At 37.6% G+C, this 26,831-nt stretch overlaps 1 protein-coding gene across 6 annotated transcripts in view; it reads right to left on the bottom strand.

Annotated features, from left to right (window-relative positions):
* The window catches only part of Cnot4 (CCR4-NOT transcription complex subunit 4), a 101,890-nt gene that overhangs the window by 43,380 nt on the left and 31,679 nt on the right, over positions 1-26,831 (bottom strand). For all 6 annotated transcript variants that reach the window (XM_032906763.1, XM_032906765.1, XM_032906764.1 and 3 more), the window contains exons 2-6: positions 14,783-15,048; positions 12,814-13,011; positions 5,311-5,397; positions 4,460-4,561; positions 3,585-3,710 (exon numbers count right to left, since the gene is read on the bottom strand). In XM_032906763.1, the coding sequence (XP_032762654.1) occupies positions 3,585-3,710; positions 4,460-4,561; positions 5,311-5,397; positions 12,814-13,011; positions 14,783-14,956 (687 nt within the window). In that variant the 5' untranslated portion in view covers positions 14,957-15,048. The remainder of the gene's footprint in view (positions 1-3,584; positions 3,711-4,459; positions 4,562-5,310; positions 5,398-12,813; positions 13,012-14,782; positions 15,049-26,831) is intronic.

Here is a 26,831-nt window from a genome sequence, read left to right as displayed (position 1 = left end):
CTTTCTGAATTATTACAAGTACCATAAACAGAACATTAGTTTTTTTCACAGTCAAAAGAAACATGAGATGATGCTACTGAACTTGAAGAACAAGTTACTGCAGCCAAGTTAAACTACAGACATTCCAGAGGCCAAAGCACTCTTTCAGCACCATATGTAAAGAACAAGTTCACATATCAATGCACCAGAAGGCTGTGAGATAGTTCGCTGGGTAAAGGCTCCTGTTGGCAAACCTGACAACCTGAATCTGATCCCTGGAAAACATGTATGGTTGGAGAGCACCAACTCCAACAAGGTATCCTCTGACCGCCACATATGTTGTATGCCACGTGTGCATGGACACATGTGCACTCATATACACATAAGTGAATAAATACATATAATAAAAATTTAAAACTTCCAGTTTCTTTTTTATAGCTGAGTTCTCTAATAAGTCACTACTGAGTTTTCTGATGCCCCAGCTAGCTTTAACTGTCAACTTGACACAACCTAAAATCTCCTAAGAAGGGAATGCCAACTGAGAGACTGTCCAGATCACAGTGGCCGTGGGCATGTCTATGGGGATTACCTTGCTTGTTAACTGGTATTGAGAGACTGGCCTAGCCCACTATGGACAATACTATTCCTGGGCTACAAAAGGAAACTAGCTATTTATAAGCAGCTCAGCAGGAAAGGAAGTAGCATTACTCCATGAGTTCTTGCCTCAAAGATGAACTAAAACCTATAAGCTGAAAAAACCCTTTCCTCCCATAAGTTGCTTTTGATCATGCTGTTTGTCAGAGCAAGTAGAAGAAAACTAGAACATCTATGATTAAACAAAATTTATCAATAGATGGCTGTACTTAGAGATTAATAGCATAATGAATCCATAATTTTCTTACATTTTTCTTCCTCTTGACACCAGGTAAAAATGCTATTAATTTGTTTTTATTATCTACTTTCTCCCTACCACAGCAAAATGAAAATTAATATATTAACACTAAACCAGGAGTGAGCAGTTTGCAGCCAGTCTCTTGTTTTAGAAACAATGCTTCAATGGGCACAATCTAGTTGCTCATTTATACAATGTATCGACATGCTTTCTTGCTACAATGTGAGAGTGAAGTGTTACAACAGAGATAGTGGAGCACAGTGACAGATGCTACAACAGCCTAGAAATTTTAAGATACTTTATGAGGCTGGCTTTTAAAGAAAACTTGCTGGCACCTGATGTATATACAAAAAAACACCTGTCATTGTAGTTGGGGTAGCTTCCTATCAGAAGTCAATGTCACAAATGGTACAGGAGAAATCAGGTAAAATTCACTTTAGAAGCAAACTGTAAATAAAAGTAAATGACAACAAAACCCCTTCTAAGTGACTTTTTTACCACTGCCTGTGTGTCTTAACTAAAAGGACATTTCATTACTATGGGAGTATCAAAGGTTTTAAAACTGTGACTTGAGTATATGTTGTAGCAAAGCGAAAATACAACAGAGTAAATCCAGTAATAAAGGAAGACAGAGTCATCTAACAGAGTATAAACAACTGCACCATCTGCAGCACACACTGAACTGCTCCCTACTGACACCCACGCTGGTTACTCAGTTTTTAGCTATATAGTAACAAGATGGTTCTGAGGGTTTCCCATGATATAACTTACTCAAATTCTCTTTCCATATTGAGAAATAGAATTTCAGCAAAGAAACTCTCTATAGAATAAATTTTAAACTTACATAAAAAGAATGTGTTTTGAGAGAGAATGAGAGAAAGAGAGAGAGAGAGAGAGAGAGAGAGAGAGAGAGAGAGTGTGTGTGTGTGTAAATTTTTCATCTTTAAAACATAAACCACCTATAAAACTCTGTCTGTAATCAATACTTCAGGAGTTATGGCTCAGCCTGATTCATAAGTGATTATGGTTTCACAAAGGCAGTTAAAATCCTACCGCATGCATTTTTCTCCTACTGTTCAATGAAAAATTTACATGGAGATCAACCTGGATTTGGAAATCCTTAGACAAACTTTCAGTGTAATAGCACTGAATAGTGTAAAATCCAGTTTGAAATGCTATCTAGATTCAATCTTATCCTGAGAGCTAGGGGCTGACTCGGTGGGCAAGGTGCTGCTGTGCAAAACCTGAGGACTGAGTTCAGGACTTGTGTCTATGTCAAACAAAGCAGAATATGGTTGGAGAAGACAATAGGATACTAGGGACTTCTTAGGCAGTCACTCTCAGATCAACCAAACAGACCCTGTCGAGCCATCCAGAAAGACACTCCATGTGTACCTCTAGTACACAGGTACATGCACCTCAATATACACCATACATACATGCACATATACTCAGAAAATGTTTCATTTTGAAAAAAAATCACCCATAAACAAAACTTTAAAGTACTAACTGAAAAATATGTATTTTGTCTGCCCTGTTGACTATCATTATTTTTAACACTGTTTTTGAATTTCAAAGACAATACTGTCAAGAATCATCAAGTTGTTTATTATAATGGGACTTAATCTGCATTAACTCCAAGTCAAAAGAGACAAAACTTCATGCTGTTTACAATCTGCCTTTAAAGGAGCTCATAAGATTTTCTAGATTGACCTGGAATAAAAAGTAGCAATGAATTCCCCCCACCTTCTGCAAAAGTCCAGCAAAAGATTCAGCAACAATCTGAAGTCCTCATCTACAAAAGGGAACCGCAGCATTGTGCTTTGGTATATTCCTCATTTTAATATGCCGTATGGTCAAGCTTTTTACTTGTAAAAGCATGTTTATACTACAAATTAAAAGGAGACAGGAGAAGAGGAAACGTAAAAAAGAAGATAGGACATTAAGCCTTCAAGTCACCTCTTATAGGACAATGACTACTCTGTAGACACTTTCATGAAGCTTGAAAATGGTATCAGCATCATTGGGCAGATTATTATTTTCTAGAATACTCTACAGAGAGTAGAAGTAAACCAAAACAAACAAAAGCAACTACTACTACTACTACTACTACTACTACTACTACTACTACTACTACTACTACTACGACTACTACGACTACCACCACTACTACTACAACAACAACAGTTAGTGGTTAGTTAATGGTGGTGGCTTTAATCCCAACATTCAGGAAGCAGAGGCAGGCAGGTCTCTGAGTTTCAAGACCGCCTGGTCTACAGAGTATTTCCAGGATAACCAGGGGCTACAGAGAGAAACCCTGTATCAAAAAAAAAACCCAAACAAACACCCCAACTAATAAATTAGCCTAATTCCTTGGCCCTCATACTGCTGACCTTAAAGTAGACTCCTGGAAGTGTTTGCTGTGGTCAGCTAAGTCTCCTTTTGAGTACATGCTAGCACAGTAAAGACTCTGGAAAAGCTTGTAGCAAATGAATCTGGGGATTTACTAACTTACATAGTTTTCTAACTAAGGTGATCAGAGTCATTTTACTGTAACCATGTTCACAGAAGAAACATTTTATAAGATGCTTTGGAAAATGCTACTTTAAAGTAATATTGGGTTTTCAAAAACTCAAATCTTTGTCTTTGTCTTTATAATTTTAACTTGAAAAGTCGTTTTGTACTGAGCTGGTTATTCAAATGCATTTACTACCTGCATTTCCTCCTTTGTGAAGCTGGCTGCCTCATCCCCCAGTTCGTGCAGATACATGCAGTCGGGCTTCGGGCACTGCATGTTCTTCAGGAAATAGCTGCAGTACTTCGTTGTGCCTAAGGATGCCTGCAGGAAGAAGACTCGAAATGTGAACTGATACCACAACGTGAATTTCCATGATTACTGTTTTTACTTCATCTAAAATGAGACACAGAGCAAGACATGACTAAGAGCACTAGAAAGCTGAATTATTCCTGGTGGACATACTGTAGAGTTTACTTAAGAAAATCTAGAGAAGGGGTTGGGGATTTAGCTCATTGGTAGAGCACTTGCCTAGCAAGCACAAGGCCCTGGGTTTGGTCCCCAGCTCCGAAAAAAAAGAAAAGAAAAAGAAAAAAAGAAAATCTAGAGAAAACAGATATGGTTTCCAGAATTTACAAATTCAGCTATTCTCTAGGCACCTGTTTCGTATTTAAGAGGTTCAATACAGAAGAAGAGAAATTCCTTTTTCTAACTCTGTCATCCTTCTTCCACTTATATTGGTTGGGATTATTTGCCCAAACACAAACCAACAAGACAGAACTATTATCTCTCTCTGATGAGAACAGTTCTATTTTCATAAAATAGGAAAAACATTAAGTCAGATTTTTAAAGAATTGTCTCCTAAATAATGTATAGTCCCAGTAAATAAAATAGGGCCCAGGGTCCTACTAAGTTAATAATAATTTGTATGTCACAGTTTAGTATAGAAACCTAAAAGATCTTGAAAGTAAATGCCTTTGAAGTTACCATTTAAATGCCAGACATATCTCTGCTTTCCAATCTTACCCCTTCCTCTTAAAAGATAGGAAAAAGAATCAAGAGAAACACATTACCTTTAGTGTCCTGCCATCTACCACCACATTGTTGACACACTGTATTGCTCTGAGAGCATCTTCTGACCGGATATAGGTTACATAAGCACTGGCACTCGGACCCTAAAGCGAAGCACATCCCATTCCACTGTTATTAGTTTCAAATTAATGCTGAAAAAGAAAAGTATTTTACAACCTGCCTACAAAATTCTAAGGGTGTTTTGTTACCACTACTGTTGTTCATGATAATACAATCAATAACAACTACTAACTACAACTATTAGTTTCTGATATAATGTTGTTTCTTTTCCTATCTCATTAAAAGCTGTAAGTAGATTATAACACAAATTAAAAAAAATAAACTAGTATCTTACCCCCCTTTTTTTTCCCTCCCTAAAAGTAGCTTGACAGGCTTATCAAAGTTACAAAAAAGTTTAAAAGTGAAACTTTAAAATTTAAAGACACCGTGTCAAAGTAAATACTCTAAAAAATAAACATGATCTGTACAAGTTGTTAACTAATGCCAGTATGACAAAGTTGCTCTATTAACCTTTCAATATCTAAACTTATTTCTGATTACAAATCATTATCTAATTATCAGGTTGCTTGGTAGCAGGCTAAGTCCCCCACCACCACCCTTTAATCCCATCAGTTAAGTTTTGTTTTCTATTGCCCTCTCATTCTGTCAAGTAATTCACTTTAAGTCTTGAGAGATCAAATAAACATAAAAGTTCTCCCAACCCACCAAGAGCGGTCACTACACTTTACCCCCTTTGACCCTCAAGCTTTCTGACTGCAGAAATGTTCCTTCTGACAGCCCAGGTCAAGCCCTGACCTAGGGAGGAAAGGCAAAAATCCCTATTTTGAGTTACCTGTGAGCCTGCATATGATGTGCTATTATTGATGACAACTTTATGTATTTTACCAAACTTCCCAAAATACTCTGGTCGTTTTAAAACCTATAAAAGAAGAAGAAATAAGGCATAAACCATCCCTGCTTTCACCATCCCTTGTAAATGAAAAACACAATGGTAATTTTTAAAACTTCTAATTAATGTAACTACCTCCTAAGAGCATTGATGTGGTTAAATTACAGGATTTTTTTTTTTAAATCTAAGAGCTATTCTTTTATGAAACACTCTATAGGAACTAAAACTTATGAAGTTTTGCATTATTATGTTCTAATATTTGCATCAATAATCTATGGGGTATTACCTTCATAGAATTCAACTGTATTGTCACTAAGAGATGATTTTTATGAAGTAGTAATGATCAAAATTATATTCAAGAACAGAGAAAGAACAGGCATAAGTAATAACATTTATATCTCGTAAATCTATTGCATATTATATTAAGGCAGTTTTATAAATTCCAAACATGTTAACAATGTCTCCTCAACTTTCCATGTTCTATCACTGTGTGTATAATTCCCTATATCAGTAATTTTACTTTGTAATTGTCTCATAGGTTGTTCCGTCCCTGAAATCTTTATGACTAAGTTACATTTGAAACACTTACATGTCTTCGTCTAATTACCTAAGTTACCTCTTACCGTATCTCTCTCGCTACTGTTGTCTTATTGTTTAATTACTGCAGTATTCTTTTAGACTTTCTTACAAACTTGCATAACTTTGGTTTAGGTTAATGTGATCGGAATTTTACATGACACAAAATTTTTCTCATGACTTATAATTACCTCAACATTAAATTTTGTTCTTTTCCTAGAACTTTACACACAACAACCTCTTTCTCAATGAACAGTCTATGTTGTGCCATTAATTCTTAGCAGTATACAACTTAATACACACTAATCTCGCTATATTTTGCATATTTACAAATATAATGTTATATACAGCCTATTTTAATGGATTAAAGAGTGGTTACATTGGTTTTCCACTTTTTTTCCCCTCTTGACTGACAGAATAATAGTAACTAATGAAATGACACCTCGTCCCCATACTGTTTCAGAGCTAAAAACTGGAGAAGAAAATTGTCTGAGAGGGTTTTCTGGCCAGTAAAATTTGAAACTGAATTCAGTATTCCAGCTGGAAGAATACCAATTCAGTTAACAGCCTCATAGCTAAGATACCTGTTCCCCAAGGCTGCCAGCACACAGCTGCTGTGCATCAGCAGCTCTTACCGTAGTGAGCTTACAGCAGCAGCTCTCAATGAAGGAAGCCCTGAAGGGGCCACTTTGGAGATCTGTGTAAGTTTTATTTGGAGGGAGACTTTAAAGTAAGAAGGAAACACCTCTAGCATTCAGGAGATGAAAGCCAGGGATTCTTCCATGGCTCAAACTAGCCCTACCCAACAGTGGTTCCTGCATACCTTCTGAATGTCCCATAAGACATGCATATAGCTATGAAGCCTGTTTATAGTTAAAAGCTAGAAAGTTCACATTATACCTAAAGTATTTTCTCGGTTTTGACATAAATTGAATTTATAGGTAATATGTAATTAAGAAGTATGACTATACATACTTTGAAATTTTACTAGTTGTTTTACAGAAATCATATCATTTCATGGTACTTAGGTTGCCAAAACATATACCTGTAACAATCTGTAATTTTAACTGCCGAATTTATTGAGTCTACAAATTAGATAAAGGGTGATTTTATAAAACACCATTCCAAGAAATTTAATATTAATACAAATCATTTGAGAGACAAGTTAAAAAAGAAATTCAGATTCAATAGGTCTAAGGCAGAGCCTAAGAACTGGCACAGTAAATTCCAAAGTGATACTAATGGCCACAGATCACAGGGAGGTTCGAGAATGCCTATGCCCAAGCACTTACATGCAGAAAAGGATTTTTCATCATTGTTTCCTAGATATATATGTTTTGAAATATATAGGGAGAGAGATTATACCATCAAGAATTCATTTCTAACTGTATTAGTGATTATTTAAAACACTGAACTGTTCAAGTTAGTAAGTCTTTTCAAGGAAAGTAGAATGTCTGTTTGAGATTTTGTGCACAGTTTTCATTTTTAATCTAAATATTCTGTTTGGGGTTGGGGATTTAGCTCAGTGGTAGAGCGCTTGCCTAGGAAGCACAAGGCCCTGGGTTCGATCCCCAGCTCCGAAAAAAAGAACCAAAAAAAAAAAAAAAAATCCTGTTCATATGTATACATCTTGACTTGTCTCAGGAGTTCTTCATCCTTGTATTTTTGAAGATATTATATGCATGGATATTTTTATTTTTCTCTTTTATGAAACATATGTTGTCTCCTGAAACTGGAATACAGGTATCCTACCTGCTACAAGAGGATTTAGGGCACACAGGAGATCAAGAGCTTAGACTTGCACAAGGAAACCTGTCTTATTTTCATTAAGACAGAAAAACTGGGGTTGGGGATTTGGCTCAGTGGTAGAGTGCTTGCCTAGCAAGCGCAAGGCCCTGGGTTCGGTCCCCAGCTCCGAAAAAAAGAATAGAAAAAAAAAAAAAAGACAGAAAAACTAGTGGCAATATGTGACCGGGGAGGTGGTCTGTCATAAGACATGCAGGTCCTTACAAGGGATTTGAGTTTTACTGATTGGAAGAAGGCTATGGAATAGAGTATAGGTTTACAGGAGTACAGGCAAGGGCAAACTCAGGGACAATTACTTAGGAAGCAGTTGGTGCCTGGGTCAAATGTTCTTCATGGGTCGAGTTAACTCAAGTCATTAAGAAAAAGAAGGGTAATATTTCATTCAAGAGCAGTGGTTTCTGGTTGTATAATGGAAGTGACTTGGGGGCTTTGGGAAGTTAACAATACAAGTCTTTCCCCAAAATATTCAAATTCACCTACTCTATACCACACAAGAATGCACGGTAAAATGCAAATGAATGTGATCTAACAACAACAAAAAAGATGTTTTATACAATATTAGCTTTTTTTTTTTTTTTTTAAGTGGACAATGAACCATTTTTAGAGTTGAAGACAACTGGTTTAGGGAAATAGTTTCTGGCAAACAACTGGGTATGACACCTTCATGGCAAATAAGATAGAGATACAGAATTACACTGACATGTCCATCTGATAGCCAAAATGTTACATGTCATTCTATTCTTGAAAAACTTCAAAACAGTTCTGCCCTGCCTTCAGAATAAAATGTACACTCCTCAGCACTGTTGGCAAAGCCTTCATAACTAAGTACCACTCAATTTACCCCAACCCCTGAACTCACCCCCTGAACTCTGACCTTCCAAAGACTTCATAAAGAGGGCTTTCTCATTCATAAACACTTGGGCATTCCCTGTGCAGGAAGCACTTTACCCCAAGGACAGTGAAGTCCACTGTACCTTCCCAGCAATGGTCTGCTGCTGTCCCTATGTGCCACTAAAGCAATACAGTGCTCCTCACACAAGACTGTTGACTATACATAAGCAGGCACAGTTTTGGATGTTCTGCCTGCTCAGTGTCTTACATAGTGCCTGCATGGCATAGCTAATCAGTAGATTTATCTAGGTGTGGTGGCTCACAAAACAGAAGACTAAGACAGGGATTTTCAAGAGTTCAAGGCAAGTATCAACAATAGACTCTGGTCTCAAAAAACAAAAACAAAAACTTGGATGTGTACATCGACAACATAAAATAGGCTTCTACAGCAAAGGAAATGCAAAAAATTTAAACATTCCATATTAACAGGAACACTAGATTTTGGCTAAACAACTGATAAAACAAAGGCAGAAGTATTCTTTGGGGACATAGAATATTCATGGACACTACTAAGAAAAACAAAAGGTGACAATCAGACGCTGCACAAGTAAATAAGGAATGAATTAACAAGGCAGTCATCAGGACAGAATCCACCCAAATAGAAGAACTACCGTAACAAACAAGCCGCTCAACTGTGTCTGCCTCAGTTTCTAGGTTATAAATAAAATGGAGAGCAGACTCTTGAGTGCTCTCCAGAGCTACCACATACCTGGGATACTACTTGACCTTATTTGCTGCCTCACTAACACTATTAATTCTCAAAGCCGGTCTTAATTAACCTTTTCTTGGGGAGGTTTTTGGTTTTTTGTTTGGTTTAGTATATGTGTTTTCTCTACATATACGTACGCTCACCATGTACATGCAGTGCCCTCAGAGCCAGAAGAGGAGTCGGATTCCTGGACTAGAGTTAAAGATGATTGTGAGCCACCATGTAGATGCTGAGAACCAAGCTCGGGTCCTCTGCAAGAGCATTAAATGCTCTTAATTGCTGAGCCATCTCTCCAACCAACTTCTCTTTTCATAAATGCTCAGGAATGTGTGAGCATTTGAATTCCATCCCCTCCACTAGCCTGTAAACTTGCTATTGATTAGTCTATGTCTGGCTTGCTACATAATTTATCTTCAGAATCAAACATTGTATATATGCACAAAATTCAAAATTTAATTAGGAATGAATATCTCCATAAACCTGAAATTTAGGACTTTTAAGATATATATATAATTACTTCTTAATTGTCATCAAATACCATAGCTCCTAATTTTTTTCTATTGACTAATAAAAGAATACATCTGATACTCTACTTCTAGATGTGGCTCCACATTGCTTCCAATACTAGAGCTAGTTAAACTAAAGATATATAAACAAACAAACAGTAAATTCACACCTAAAAGCTCTCAGATCAAGATGGAAGTCCCAGGAAGTTATCAAGTAGCAATTTCAGAAAGGCAAAGTAATTAGGAAGCTAGGAAAAAGTAACAAACGGACTGAAGTGGGCCAGAGAGCCAGCTCAGCAGGTGAGAGCCAGCTCAGCAGGTGAGAGCCTTTGCTGTGCAACCTGAATTCTGACCCTGGAACCCATAAAAAGGCAAGAGAACCAGCTCCACAAAGTTCTTCTATGACCTCCACATCATGAATGTATGCCTTAAGAGCATGCAAGTACGAACACACACACACACAGAGACAGAGAGACAGACAGAGAGAGAGAGAGAGAGAGAGAGAGAGAGAGAGAGAGAGAGAGAGAGAGAGCGCGAGCGCGAGCATTTTCTTAAAGGCAGTGTTGAATGGGACAAAGAGACAAATTAGCACAAAGTTTTAGTCATGTTCAAGGGAAGTGGTCACAGAAGAGGTAGGATTCTGTCTGCCTAAGGAAAGCAGAAAAATGGAAAATTGTGAACAAAAGGGAAGAAGTGATGCTGAGATGATATTGTGGGTCTAAAATGAATTCTTTCCTTAAAATCGCCTTTTCTGTTTAAATTTTTTATTTCTGTTTCTTGAGACAGGATCTTACTTCTTTAGCTCAGGCCTGGCACTCATTAAGTAGCCAGGTTAGCCTCAAACCCAAGACCCTCCTGCTTTAATATCCTGAATGTTCAGATTATAGGTATAAATTTTTGACCAACCCCTTTGCAAAGAAGAAGGTTTGCAAACACTATCCATGTTCCCTGGACCTAGAATCCTAGAAATTCTTTGTGTGCTAACAGCAGAGGGCAGGAGAGGGGAGTGCATATGAACCATGGCACATGTGTGGAGGCCAGAGGACACATGTATCCTTTTTGTAGAGTTAATGCTCTCCTTCTACAATTACAGGGGGCTAGGAGCTGAGTTCAGGTCATAACGCTTCCACGGCAAGCACCCTTACTCCTTGAGCCATCCTGCTGATCCAGAGCCTAGTAATTATTGAGTTGTATCCATTTCTAATCCTCATGAGATTCTTCAAAGTAACAGCTCCACAAGATTCTCCTTTATTGATTCAGAGGATTTTAAAGCCTTAGAACAAGCTCATTAACCAGTAAATATATTCACATGAAGAGACAGTAGGTTCAGTTACGATTAGATATGAAGTTAGGCCTGTTCTGCAACCTATAGATATGAAAACTATGGTCTAGTCAGTGGTCACTTTCCTGCTGGATTCATAACTGAATGGATTACTGGGAGGTGGTACAAGTCATATGAAATGGGTCCCATGCAGATGAAGTGGGTCTCTGAGGTATACCTTTGAAAGCTATCTTGTTCCCAGCCTTATTCTGTCAGTCTTTCTGTCTTTCCACTGCCTGAAATGAGTAGCCTCTTCTGTCACACTGAGCTTCTGACAGGATGATCTATCTAACCTTAGGCCCATAGTAATGGAGCTAGCTAACAATGGACTAAAACTCAGACAGAAAAGATGAGCCGAAATAAATCTTGTTTTAAGTGCCCTCCACTACCCAACCAGGTATTTGTCACAGTTAGTAGAAAGCTGTTGGGAATGGCCTAAGAAAATGCTCAACTATGGAGCTAATCCCTAGTATTATGAGGAACACTACCTCAAACTCATTTCAAGGACTCATTTTAGAAGACTCCGAATTCAGCTCTGAAGCAAACATTCTAGCTGACACGAGCTTCAATTTTCCTTCCCAACAATCTTGTAAGTCTTCCATGATATAGTGGAATTAAAAATTAACAAATGCATATGCAAAGCCCACAAAAAGCATGAGCTCAGAGTAAGTTTGATAAGCCTAACTGAAGGAGAAAAGAGAAAGGTTAAGAGCCATCAATCAGGGAACTGAACCACAAAGGACTTCATCTCTCATTTTACTTAGTCAAATTCTCCTTCTTTCCCTAAAATTTGCTTAGAATGACAAATGTACAGAATGACAATACCATACAGCAGTTCTCCCCAGTTATTACTTGGGGAGCATTGAGATAGCTCAGCTGTTAAAGGCACTTGCTCTTGGGCCTGCTGACCTGAGTTTGACCCCAGAACCCACACAGTAGAAGGAGAGGAGTCCTGCAAACCCACCTTCTGACCTTCACACACACACACTGAGACACACGCACACTCCAACTTCAACAGCTGGTTAAGACTTATTAAGTTCAAGTAACTTTGTCTTCAATTACTTGGTCCACACAGGCACAGGAAAGGGAAAGGGAAGAAAAACAAACAAACAAAAATACCCCCAAAACTATTCACAACTCACATTAGCCATAGGGTGACAGGATCATTATCCAATTTCACAAGCTACCAACACAAAAGGATTTTTGGTTCAATCCCTTAGTTTCACAATTGCGGAAACTGAAACCCAGAAAGATCAATGTATGCCTAAGATCACACTGGCCACGGGCTTTTTGTTGTTCTGAGACAGGGTTTCCCTGTGTAGCTCTGGCTGTCCAGGAACTCGCTCTGTAGACCAGGCTGGCCTCACACTCACAGAGATTTGCCTGCCTCTGCCTCCCAAGTGCTGGGATAATAGGAGTGCACTGCCACCGCCTAGCTTTGGCCACTGGTTTGTAACATTATTTATTATTATTATTATTATTATTATTATTATTATTATTATTATTCAGACTTTCTAAAAAAATTTATTATATTCAGAAGAGTCTTACAATTTATCAGGGCCAACTATTATTTTCAAATAAGCCGGGCAAACACAGTAAGACTATCACACTGATGGTGAAAGCAGAAGAGGACTTACTTCTGGGTCTGCTAGGCGCTGTGACAGACCTACGACAAATACAAGGTTTTTTTGTACAACACGTACACTAGCCAAATGTTTTCGATTTTCTGAGATTTTCTGTTTTCTCTCATTTTGTTTCTGTTTTTTCTCATTCTTTATCCTTTGCAATTCTTCCTGGGAAAGTGGTTTATAAACTGCTGGGTCTTCTGGATATGGCTATAAGTATAACAAACAAGATAAAGTCAACATTAAATAAAGAAAAAAACTGAACAAATGATAAATATCCAATTCTGAATAGCAGGTGTGTGATTCTTAGTTTCCCTTCTTCTGACAATTTCAACAGCTTTAAATTATATTTTTATTTAATAAAACTTAAAAGTTCTAAAACTTATTTTTTAAAGCTTAACAGAGTCCACATTGAACACAAATGTCAAAACAACAAAACCAACTACTTGATTCTGGTATTCCCTTAACACCTTACCTAGATGCTGTGTGAAAGGACAAAGTAATTCTTTCAACAAAATATGGATTTGTATATATTATAGTCAACAAATATTTAAGTCATATGCTTGTTTGTATGTGCAGGTATGTGTACATGTGTGGAAGCCTCGACCTCGTTTCTCTGGCGCAGAGTTGCTCACTGACTCTGAAGCCCACTGGTGGCTCTCCTAGCAGGGCAGCGAGCACCAGGATCCCTCCCTAACTCAGACTTTCACATGGATGCTCAGGCTCCCACATCCTCAGCCCATATCCTTTTTTTTTTTTTTTTGGAGCTGGGGACCAAACCCAGGGCCTTGCGCTTGCCTAGCAAGCGCTCTACCACTGAGCTAAATCCCCAACCCCCCATATCTTTTTTGATTCTGTTTTTTGTCTTTAAATATATTCCTAATCTAATAGGAAGAAAGATGGAACATAAATATTTAGACTCTGGCTCAAGAGTTCAAATTTAGTTCTAATATTATCTGGTCATAAGCACTTAAATAACTCAGTCCCTAAGCCTTGGTATTCTCAAGTATAAATTATAAATAATCCTAATAACTGATATAAAGATTAAATAATACTCATAAAACAATTATCATTGTGCCCTCAAAAAACACTAGCAATCTCTGTATGTTCTCGTCTTTTTTATTCTCGGGATGGCAGTCTTTTCCTTGTTTCAGTTAATATTAGAGCCACTGGAGGAACAGTAAGACGGAGTCAGAGAGCCAGGCTTCCAATCCAGCCAACCTGGTAAAACCTTATGTCCATTCTGACTCAGCCTTCTCATCTGTAAACTGAGTCACATGTAACAAGAGGGTTTCCGCAGAAGTAAAAAGTTAATGATTAAAATATGTCCCACTCGAATAAGTACTAAAGAGTCAGTTATCAGCACTACAATCATGTAATAAATAAAAGGCAATTACTTGAATGAAGCAAAGCTCCCGGGATGATGTGAGGACTGATTTCCAATGGTAATCTGACAGCCCTTGGGGCATGTCTCTAACAGTGTTTCCAGAAGGGATTCTAATGTGGGTGGCACTGTCCTGTGGGCTAGGATGCACAACTAAATAAGGAGGGCAAAGGTAACTGAGTGCCAGAATGCCCCTCTCTGCTTCCTATCTCTGGTAAACACCTCTCCTGTTTGGTACTAGAAAACTAAAGCAAAATCACCCCACGCATGAATACAGATGTTTTTCTACTTCCATATTATCATATCCAAAATTATAAGCTTTTTACCAATCATCTTAGTCAGTAAGCATCAAGACTGTGTCTATCTCCATTGTCAGAGAGATTATATGACTTTACTGATGTCAGACAGCTAGTTAACACAGCAAAGGCCTGACCCTGACTCTCAATCCACTGTTCTTTCTACTTCATCATATCTTAAAGATCGCACAATGTTTGTTTTAAAACCAGTCACTTATACTCATAGGGAAAGAATCAGACAATTAATACTGGACAGTCAAAAAACCTATAAAGCAGAAGAAAGTTGGTGTGAAGCACTTACCTTTCTACATGCAGGACAAAGCCCATTCTCATCAGTGCGGATTCGATGCCAACAAAATCGGCATATCTGGTAGCCACAGGTGCAAGGGAAAAAGTTAATATCGTCTATTTCCAAGGGCTCCATGCAAAGAGGGCATTCCACAGGGTCTTCCTTTGCATCAGGACTGCGAGACATCTTCACGTTTATTTGACAGCAGCAAAAGTTTATAATAATTTAAGGGAGAAGGTAATTCAGCACTGAGAGCTAATATATAGAACTCTGAAGACCTGCAAGAAAAGAAATTAAAAACAAACATTCCATTCACTACAGGAAAAATACTAACTTTTTACTAAAACCAAGGATAGACTTAAGAATATTTCTGTATATCAAAGAAAAAAGAACTGGCATTCAGTTTCAGATGCAAGAGAAATGTAAAAGAATTCCTGTTTTGTTTTGTTTTTTCCAGCTATGACATCTACTGCTGATCTAAACACTGTTTATAACACACTTTACGAAAATAAAAAAGATGCATCTTCAGCTTTAAGATAACCCTGAGATCAATGAGATGGCTCTGTAGGTAAAAATCACTTGCTGTGAGAGCCTGCTGACCCAAGTAAGCCTGCAATCCCCAGAGCTGGCAGGGGAGAAAGGCAACTCCATAAAGTTTTCCTTTGACCTTTCACACATACACCATGGCATGTGCATGCCAGTATACTCATTCTCTTTCATAATAATAATAAAAAGTTTAAAACCATGCACATTGAACTATTTAACTTTCACTTAAAAGCTAATTAATACTGTCATCTATCTAAAGGAACATAACAGTTATGATATGTCAAAATATATCACAATTTACAAAAGGGACCAATAAAACATGTGATTTTATCACTTATAGTTACATACTAATATCATCTGGTATTGCCAGGAAGATATAGTTTGAAACTAAACAAGCATAGCATAACTGTTTACAACTATGTAATACTATGCCAGTAAAAAGAAACTGCTGAGCAAACAGATTTATAAAACATTCCTATAGTAAGTGCTACAAAAAGCCTGTAAGAAATCAGAGAACAAATAGATCTTTCTATTCAAATCATGCTTTGTGAAATGTGAATTCTTTTTAAGTTATGGAGCTACAGTTAACAATTCCATGCTAAAAGTATGTTGAAATCACTATTTGCCGGTCAAACTGGAAAAGCTGTAAACTAATCTACATCTTGATGTAATTCCTCATCAGAATCATATCACAATGGTTTCAAAACCACAGACAAAATATGACAAGTGCTTCTAAACGTTACACTGAAGAGTATATGAGAATAGCCGACATTTTTTGAGGGAAAATATGATGATTAGCCCTATCAGATACTCAACTGTCCTGGATGAAGCTGAAACTTCTTACTACACAAAGGTAGAGAAAACATCCAAGAAACTAAAAACTAAGAAATGGGTCCATGAATAAATAATATTTTAATTTTTAACAGAAATCACACTACAAATCAATACGGATGGGATGGAGCATTTTATAAACAGTAAGAAGCACTGGTACGTTTCTAACTCATGCTATAATAAAATAAACCCCTGTGCAGTAGTAGCACAAGTCTTTATCCCAGCACTGACGTCTCAAGAGTTCAAAGCCAATCTCGTCTACACACAGAGTTCCAATGACAGCCAGGGCTACACAGACAATGTGTCTCAAAAAACCAAAAACAAACAAACAACAAACAAACAAACAAATAAAGTAATACCCAAAGGTGACTGAACACTTATCTGGTATAGTATAAAGTACTAAAATGTTAGAAAAACAAATAGGCGGGTTTTTCTTCCCTGACTTAAGCCTAGTTCATCCAAAATGAGATCCCATAAAAATACAGTTGACTTACTAACATGAAAAGAAGAAAACAAAATTAAAGGTAAGTAACCTAGGTTCCATTTATATCACCCCACAGTAGCTCTAAAACATCTGTAATTCTAGTTCTAGAGGATCCAATACCCTCTTCTGGCTTTTTTTTTTTTTCCTTTTCTTTTTTTTTCCGGAGCTGGGGACTGAACCCAGGGCCTTGTGCTCACTAGGCAAGCGCTCTACCGCTGAGCTAAATCCCCAACCCCCCTCTTCTGGCTTTTGAGGGCACTAAGCACACATGAAATCTTTAAAAGTAGACAGACAGACAGCAAGTAGATAAAGTCCTTTATAAATTTAATATTTCATACTGCCTATGAAAGAAGCTCTTCTACATAAATATTTACATATACCAAGCATTATATTATGCTCGACAATCATTGTAACTAACATACTGCCAACACAGCACCCACCAAAGGGGAGATGATTAGTAGTCAGATGCAGCACTTAGGCTGGGCACGCTTAGCATCCCAGCACAGTAAGCAGAGGTAGGCTGGTACAAGAATGCTGCTATGGGCCATCTAGGGCTACAGTGTGAAAACCTGGCTTTCAAAAAAAATAAAAATAAAAAAGAAAGACACAGCAACTCAGTAAATTTGTTTAAGTTGACTTAGAAAGAAATCTATTCTTTATTAAGGCTTTAAAAAGAACAAGTTGGAGAATTACTAACTCTTTCTATATAAGCCCTGTATGTGTAATATAAATTTGGCTTGAATTAAAAGACTGAACATACTTATATTGCACTACAGATACAGACTGCAAATTACAGCTCTCTAGAACTATGTCTGAAGGAATGAAAACCCTAAAGAAATGACTCAGCAGAAATGCATGCAAATATTATGTTATTTATTCATAGGGTCAGAGATAGTTTGCTTCCTCTTTAAATGTTCTTTTATTTTTGAAGTTTTAGAAATGAATACATGCTTTTTTAGGAAGAAAAACATTAAAACTTTATAACTAACAAAAAATAAAATGATCGATGAGATCAAAACCAAACCAACCCAAACCAAAAAGCAAAAACGTAACTGACAATCAATATCAGCAAGTCCCTATTAATGTCCTCTCAGAAGGCAGCTAGGAATTTAAGAAATTAAAGGCTAAGCTTGATGAAAGTATTATTGATAATATAAATGAAATCTGCACAGAATTAAAGCAAAGATTAATAAATGTGGTACTAATTAGCTTTCTATCACAATCGTGCAAGTTAAAGAAAGAGAGCTGCTTGTGTCTGTTATTTTCAATTCGGAAAAAAAAAATAATAAATAACAGGTGGATCCCAGAGAAACAACGTAACGGAAGGGCAAGCCTGTAAGGATGGAACCAACCCTGTACTTGAAAGAAATGTGTCCAGGGAGCGACAATTTTTTCCTTGGTTAGTCTGGACTTACAAATTTGTTTTTACAGTATTGTTGCTTATATCAATTGACAGTTTATCAGTAGCCGTGAACACAATGGAAAATATTGATTCATGAAGAAACACTAAATATGGACATGCCTGTAGTCACAAAAACTTGAGAAACTGAAGCCCGGAGGATTTTTGAGACAAAGAGTTCAAGAGAAGCAACTAGTGAGATATGGGGTGGGGATGGGAGCTGCCATGAAGGGGGGTGTGCTAAAGCAGGGGGGCCGTGCTGAATTCCAGGCCAGCTAGGCTACATACAAAAGTCAAACTGTCTCACATCGGGGTATCAATAGCCCTAACCTGAACCTCCAAGCAGTTTTTGTTTATTTTAAACCATGCTAAACACAGTTAAATTCAACCTCTTTCTTCATCCAAATCTCTCACCAGTCACTCAGTTTCTATCACCTCTAAAATTCCTTCTTTTTAGTAAGTGATCACTGTAGAGCAATCCATCTTTGATTATAATTGACATCCTCTCCCCGCTGAAGTGACAGGAGAATGAACACTGTTTCATAGGCAAGTCTACCTTTTCAACTGTTTTGCCTGAGTAAACCACGGAAGGGGAAATGAAGAAATGTAACCTTAGGACAGAATTCATAAAATAGCAAAAATAAGGTTATCTACTTGTGATTTTTAATACAGAACTGAAAATAGGCTTTAAAAGTTGGTAAGCATACAGAATCAAATTTACATATGGAAGTTTGACGGAATGTTCAGTTTTATTAGATTTCTGGATATACTGTTAGGCAATCATTTAAGATAAAATTAAATAATAAAATGTTTAAGAGACCTAAAACACAGAAAAGCTATTAATCCTTTAAAAATAAAGAAAATGTTTTTATTTTCCTAATCTTTCTATTGTGACTCAGTAAAATCTAAAATGTTAAGTTTTATTGCATTAAACTAAAATAATGAGACTGGAGAGATGGCTCAGTGGTTAAGAGCACTGGCTGCTCTTCCAAAGGACCAGGGTTCAATTCCTTGCAACCACATGGCAGCTTACAACTATTTGTAACTCCAGTTTCAGACACACATGCAGGCAATATATCAAAGTATAAAATAAAACTAAATTATTAAACCTTCTGTTCTATGCAGGACTAATTCATTGTACTACCAATAAAAGATGCTTCCTGAGAGGGCCAACCAATGCAATGTGGCTCAAGTGAGCGGGAACAACAGGGATAAGCTAGTATGTGGGGGAGAGATGGGCAAAAAAGAGAAGCGAAATGGTTTCTGCACTATGAAGGGAGGCAGAACTGGAGATGTGAGGGTAGGGAGGAAAATCCTGTGAGTAGCCTGAGTTGAGACCATGGTGATGTTCTGGCCCATGCTGCTGCCAAGGGCCATGTCTGGATCTGGGGCCTTGCAGCAGCAGAGGTCTATAACTATTGAAGACCAAGGGAATGTCCCTGATCTGGGCCATCACCTGGGACTATGTTGATGTCCAAGGACTGTGCAGAGTTGGGCCCAACCCACGCATGGGCTGTGCAGGAGAGTTGGCCCCACCCCTTGCCTGGACAATGCAGAAGATTTGGCCCCAGCTTGAGCAGGAGAGCTGGCCCTGCTCCTCAAAAACTATAGTATTCAAGAGGGCTGGTCTCGCCCTGCATTTGGGTTGGTGTAGGCTCAGGAGAAATTGACCCCTCCGCCTCACTGCCTTCAGCAGGCAGGAGAGCTGGCCCCACTCCTTGCCTACTACAGTAATCAGGAGGGCAGGCCCCACACTTCACCTGGGGAGCACAGGCATGAGCTCTACATCCCTCACTTGGGCATCCTGGGAGAGCTAGCCCTAAGAGAGTGAGAGAGGGTAAGCTGGGCCTGCCCCTCCCTGGCCTCTCAGTGGCATAGGGGTGGGAGAGCTGATCCTGGTAGCACAGGCCCAGGAGAGCTGGCCAGCTGACCTCAGCTCCCACCCAGACCCAGATCCAGGGCTTTGAGTTACCTCACCCCAACATCTCTCTACCCCATCTATGAACAGCTTGGGGCTGGTCCTGCAAAACTAAAGCTGCAGGATCTTAATGACACAGGACAATGAGGACCCAGTATTGATAGTATAGACACCAGAGACCTCAAACCAAACCAATGACTCAGTGCAATGAACATTTGTAATTAAACTGTTTGGGCAAAGGGGTATATACTGTGTGACTCACCACAGCTTTCATGACAAGATTTTTGTATGTTCTTTTTTTCCTTTTGGAGGGAATTTGCAAGGATAGTATGAGGCTATAGAGGTGACAAGGATATGGAGGGACAAGGAGAGTAGAATTGATTGAGTTGCCTGGTGTGAATTCATGAAGAATAGAAGGGGGGCGGGGGGTTGTTTACCAAATTTATATTCACATACAAAGTCTCAAAAGTCTCAGAAGAGAATGAATACATCAGAGTGCTTCCAACAGTATCTAGGTGTGTGTGTGTGTGTGTGTGTGTGTGTGTGTGTGTGTGTGTGTGTATGTATGTATGTATGTATGTATGTATGTTTATATGCTTAAAGTACCCCTGAGGAGACGACAGAAGAATTATTGAAAGAATAAGGCCTGCCTGGGCTACAGGATATGAAAGTCTCAAACACCAAAAGAAAACTTTTCTCTAAACATAATAGCCAGAAGTTGTGTACAATCCTATAATGCTAGCACCTGAGAGGCTGAGACCAGGCTGGGCTATACACAGCAAGGGAGTCTCAAAACCAAAACCCTAAGGCTATTATGGCACCAAGGTTCAGGATTTGCCTAACATACCCAGCATAACAAAGCAAATTGAAGCAAAGCAAAACAAAACAAACCACAAAAACCAAGCAAGCAAATAGAAAAATAAGGGCTACTTATACCAAAAATCTAGATGGATTCTAATTGCGAGACACATTTGTCCATCAACATCCATCCCCAAATAAAAGAAGTAGAGAGAAAGCTTTAAGTTCACAGTAATGCTAACCTATTCGACCAGTTCAAATGTATAAAGGAATAGTAAATACATGGCTTTTATTATTTTTTAAAAGCACTACCACTGAGAAACAGCATCCACATTGATTGGCTCATAGGCTTCTTTAGTTCTAGGAGATCTATTACTCTCCTCTGGTCTCCATGAGTAGCCACACACATGTTCGCATACACACAAATAAGTAATAAATCTTTCTGCCAATCTTGGTGACATGTGCCTTTAATCTCAGCACTTGGGAAGGAAAGTGCCATCCTGGTCTAAATAGAAAGAGTTCCAAGCCCCCACACAAAACTATCTCAAAAAAAAAAAAAAAAAAAGTTGGATGGCACATGCCTTTTAATCCTAGCATTCAGTAGGCAGAGGCAGGAGGATATCTGACTTCATGTCTATCCTGGACCACAGAGAGAGTTCCAAGACAGCCAGGGATACCTAGAGAAAACAAATGGGAGGGAGGGAGGGAGGCAGGGAGGGAGGGAGGGAGGAATGGAGAAGCAAATTCCACGAAAAGCTCAATGTCGGAGCACACACGTGTATTCCTAACGTTTTGGATACCGAGATAGAATTGCAGAGACTTCAAAACCACTCTGGGCAAAAAGCAAGATCTTGTCTCACGTAAACAAAAAAAATTCCACAAAGTTGGAAGAAATTTGATTAGACAAACATAAAGAAATTACTGTACTAGCCACCTAACAAATACAATAAAAACAAGACCTTTCTGAATCTTCCATGGTCCAAATATCAGGTACCATCATATCCCAAGATATTCATAAATACTAGTTAAATATTTTAAAAATGTCAGTGTTGGAGTCTCAGTGTCTTAGTTAGGGTTTTACTGCTGTGAAGAGAAACCATGACCAAGGCAATTCTTATAAGGACGGCATTTAATTAGGGCTGGCTTACAGGTCAGAGGTTCAGTCCATTATCATCAAGGCAGGAGCATGGCAGTGTCCAGGTAGGCATGATATAGGAGGAGATAGGAGTTCCACCTCTGACTTCCAGGCAGTTAGGACAAGAATCTTAAGCCCACACCCACAGTGGCACACCCACTCCAACAAGGCTACATCTCCTAATAGTGCCACTCCCTGGGCCAAGCACATACAAATCATCACACTCAGTAAACATCTACTGATATAACCATACTACTCATATAAAACTACGAATGAGAGAAATTTACCACTAATTTTAGAATTGGGTAAAGTTTCATATATCATGGAAGGAAAAAAACTTGTCAAAATGAAGCCCAGTATTTTGTAGGGAAAAAAATTAGCAAAATATAGATAAATTAAGGCCTGGGCTGTGGGGTGGTTGGTAAAGTGCTTACTTATAAAGCCTACACAAGGCCTTGGATTCAATTTCTAGCACTACACTGACCGGGCACAGTGAGTACCATGTCTGTAATTGCAGCATTCAGGAGAAGCTCTCAGAGCTCATCCTCAGCTATACTGGGATTTCAAGGATGGCTTGGGAGACCTTGACTCAAAAAACAGCAGCTAAAGAATTTTGGTGGTACAAAGGAAAATAAATTGAAAATGAAATATAAACAGTGAGAAAAGAAAAATGAAGGTCTGGAAAACAAGTTTTAATAAAAAAAGTTACACAGTAGTGAGTTTGAAATCATGAAGGAAAATACTAGGTTTAAATAAAAAGAAAATGGTTTAATTGGTAAAGTAATATTAGTTCTAATATTAATACTATTACTTTTGTGATATAATTATAGTCTTCCCATGTTAAAAATCATATTTCATTACATTACTATAAAACTACAGTGTACTAATGAAGATAATTAAAGAATGAAACCAGTGCTGTAAATAGCTAAAATAAAAAGCTTTACATAGCCAGGTGACTGTGGTGCATGCCTTTAATGGGATGCACTCAGGAGACAGAGGCAGGCAAATCTCGGAGTTGGAGACCAGCTTGGTCTACAGAATGAGTTCTAGGACAACCAGAGTTACACAGAGAAACCCTGTCTTAAAAAGCCAAAACCCACACCAAAACAAAAAAACTTTAAATAGCTGTAAACTATACTACTACATTTAAAAAATAAGAAATAAAAATATAAATATTAAGAAATAACTTAAAATTTTCATAGTGACTAGAACATTAGTACTTTATTAACTCACCAATGTTCTAAGACTAGGCAAATTATGAATATTGTTGGTAAGACCCACCATACTTGTAGGACCATTAATGAACAAAATACAGGGAATGGGCCAGAGAGATGATCAGTAGATAAGAATACATATGATGCTCTTGCAAAGGACTCATGTTTCTTTTCCAGAATGCATGGGTATCTCAAAACTACCTGTAACTCCAATTTGAGAATAATGCCCTCTTCTGGAGGCACTGTGCTCACAGACAAAGACCATGACAGAGACATTCATAATTAAAAAATAAAAACAAATCTTTAAAAAAAACCCACTTCACCAGAGCAGTATATAAAAATATATTAACTAAGCACAGATCCAGACTTTCCCTGTTATTTCTAATAATCCAGATGACAACCCTATTAAAATTTGCTCTAGTTAGAAAATTAGATTTATAAGGTTATGTTCCTTAAAAGTCTAAAATCTTATTATATTGAACAACCATAAGCATGCCGTACTTTGTACTTAGTAGTTAAAATGACAGAAGTGGCAGAGGGAAAAGAACAGGGAGGCAGAAGAAAATAAAGCTAGAGGAAACTAGATAATAAATCTAACACTAAAATCCTAATAAAGAAACAACAGATTTAAACTATTCTAAATACAATACTAGCAAAAACAAATCTGATTACATTATAAAACTCTCAGAAGTACAGGGATTTTGTTAAGTCAAAATTATACATGACCTCAATAAACCATAATAAAATACTATTTCAAGAAATAACTAAAAAGTAAATTGAAAAACAAAACTATTTGTCTTCATAAAATCTCTTAATACTAAAACCAGACATGACTCTCATGCCTTTAATTTCATCAGTGGTAGACACAGAGGCAGGTCCCAAAGGCTCCTAAGTCAGCTAGTATAGTGAAAATGAAGAAATTGAGATTGAGTCAGAGTACCAGTGTCAAGGGACTAGGATAGAAAATAATAAAGAAATACACCTAATATTCTCCTCTGACCATTGCATGTCATGCATGGGCACATGCACCCTCACACCAAGACACACAAAAATTATAAAGCTCTTCATAAACTAGGGATAAAAAGATAACTCTTTTCACATGGTAACTGATATGTACTCTAAAACAACCTAAAATTACAACAAATACAAATTCTATCATTAACATTATTTCAGAAAGACATTACATCACTACAGACATAACGAATATTTAAAAGTATCAATAAATAGTATAGAAACTGCATGTTAGTAAATTTAACATTTTAAAAAATGCCTAGATCCCAGGAAAGTAATTTTATAAAATGGACAGAGGAAGCTAGGCAATAGTGACAATAGCCTTTAATCCCAGCATTCAGGAAGCAGAGACAAGTGGATCTCTCTGAGTTAGAGGTCAGCATGTTTTACAGAGTGAGTTCGACAGTCAGGGCTATACACAGAAACCCTATCTCCAAAAAAAGAAAGAAAAAAGAGGGAAGAATGGGGGAGAGGGGAAAAAAGACAAGACAGTTATCTTCTATATGTTAATGTAATTTAATTTGCTTTAAAATACCAACTTTCACAGTTGGAGAGACAGCTTAAGAGAACTAGGCGTTCTTGCAGAGGACTGGAGTTCAGCTCCTAGCACCCGAGACCAAACAACCTGTATTCCAGCTCCAAGGACTTCAGCACCCTTTTCTAGGACACCTGCATGCCTATGATGCACACACATGCATACTCATTAAATAAATGAATAAATAATGAATTTAGAAAAATATATCAAACAGACAAGTTCTTCCAAACAACAGAGGAAGAGGAAACTACTCAGTAAGAATTGTCATAGATGTAGCATAGTGGGTGATACTTCCAATCCAGTAGCACTTAAAAGGCTACAGAGGTAGGCCTGGTAGTAGTGATCCATGCCTTTAATTCCACCATTCCAAAGGCAGAGGCAGAGGCAGAGGCAGAGGCAGGGGATCACTGAGTTAAAGGTCAGCCTCATCTAGAAAGTGACATCCAAGATAGCTAGGACTACATAGAGAAACCCTATCTTGAAAAACAAAAGGGAGCAGGGATGGGGGTGGGGGCAGATGTAGAAAGACCAGAAGTTCAAAGTCAACCTTGTTTTACATAAGACTCCAACTCCAAAACACAAACATTAAATTTTAAGTAAGTTAAAAGAAAAAAATTTCTTCAGTCTGATAAAAATAATAACCACAAGTCTATGTACCAAATATTCCCCCCTTAAAGTCAACAGTGTCTTACTTGAAAACATTAGGTTAATCCTGTTGCCATTCCAAACAGCTAGAGAAGCTTAACAGATACTTGGAAATCTTAATTCAATAACACATGGTAATAAAGTTGCAATTTGTTAAACTTTAATGTTAAGTTTTAACCTGCCATAGGATTGTAGTGAGTGTGTGTGTGAGTGTGTGTGTGTGTGTGTGTGTGTGTGTGTGTGTGTGTGTGTGTACACATACATACCCTAATTAATTATGTGTCTTATTGTGGACTTACAAAGTTACTGCAGATACCCTCTACCCAGGAACACAATTAGCAGCAGATGTTGGATCTCTTAGCACCATATGGGTGCTGGTAATGGAACCCAGGTCCTCTGTAAGAGCAGCAAGTACTCTTAACCAGTGAGCAATTGCTCCAGTTCCCAACACTAACTTTTCTTAATTCTTTCAAGTATAGGATTTTAGACTAAATGGTATGACAGTGGTGCTATAAAAAAAAAAATCTCTGGAAATTAATAAACTAAACATTTTCTTCAGATTTGAAGGATAAATAAGTCACAGGATATTAACAAACAATTTAAGAATTCTAATTTTCTGAAAATCATCTAAGGAAAATGGATTGGTTATATTGTTAACTTCCTAGTTAGAACTTATGCGCTTCAGGTTAAAAAGGGAAAAGGGGAGAGGTGTAGCAGTACAGGTGCTATTGTTTTGCCTAACATGCTTAAAAGTCCTATATTTAATCTCCAGCCCTGCATACAACCAGCTGCTGACACAAACCATAATCTCAAAACTTGGGAGGCAGAAACAACAGGACCAGAAGTTTAAAGTAATTCTCAGCTATGCAACCAGTTTGAGGCCAGCCTGGAATACATGAGAGCCTATCTCAAAACAAATAGTTGTTTTTTAAAAAAGATTTCTGCTTTTTACATATCCAACATTGTGAACAGTCTTAGTACAAAAAATAGGTAAAATGTAATCTAAAAGTAGTATTCCTTGAGTTACAAAAAAAAGTAACAACCAAAGAAAATCTACTATAATCACTGGATATATAAAACAAGTACAACTTTTTGCAATTAGTAACACACACTTGGAAACAAATGCAAAGTATCATTTGCAAAGGTATCAAATACAGTGTTAAATGTTTAGGGATAAGCTTAACAAGGGATGTGACCTACATCTACAGTGTGAGATGTAATAACAGACCTTTATAATGATGCTAACAAGTAAAGTTTGAGAACAACGTCAATACTGACTGTATCCTCAGTGCCCTTCATTCTATTTACACAGGCAAATTTCAGGTTCTTTGAGATTTCAACCTTATTAACCATAATCTAAGCAAAGCTATACAAATTACTGTAGTACTCTATCTACTCCATGTCGCCATGAGTTTCTCAGCACACTGAGTTAACTTCCATTAATCAGCAGCCTATAATGCAAATATGTAAAATCTTCAGAAAATCCAAACATCACAGAAAAAACAAGGTAGGATTTTTAAGAATGAAGAAAAGGGAAAGGAGAAA

Source organism: Rattus rattus, chromosome 6 (assembly GCF_011064425.1).
Source record: "Rattus rattus isolate New Zealand chromosome 6, Rrattus_CSIRO_v1, whole genome shotgun sequence".
Lineage (NCBI taxonomy): Eukaryota > Metazoa > Chordata > Mammalia > Rodentia > Muridae > Rattus > Rattus rattus.
This window is presented reverse-complemented; position numbering and strand designations above follow the sequence as displayed.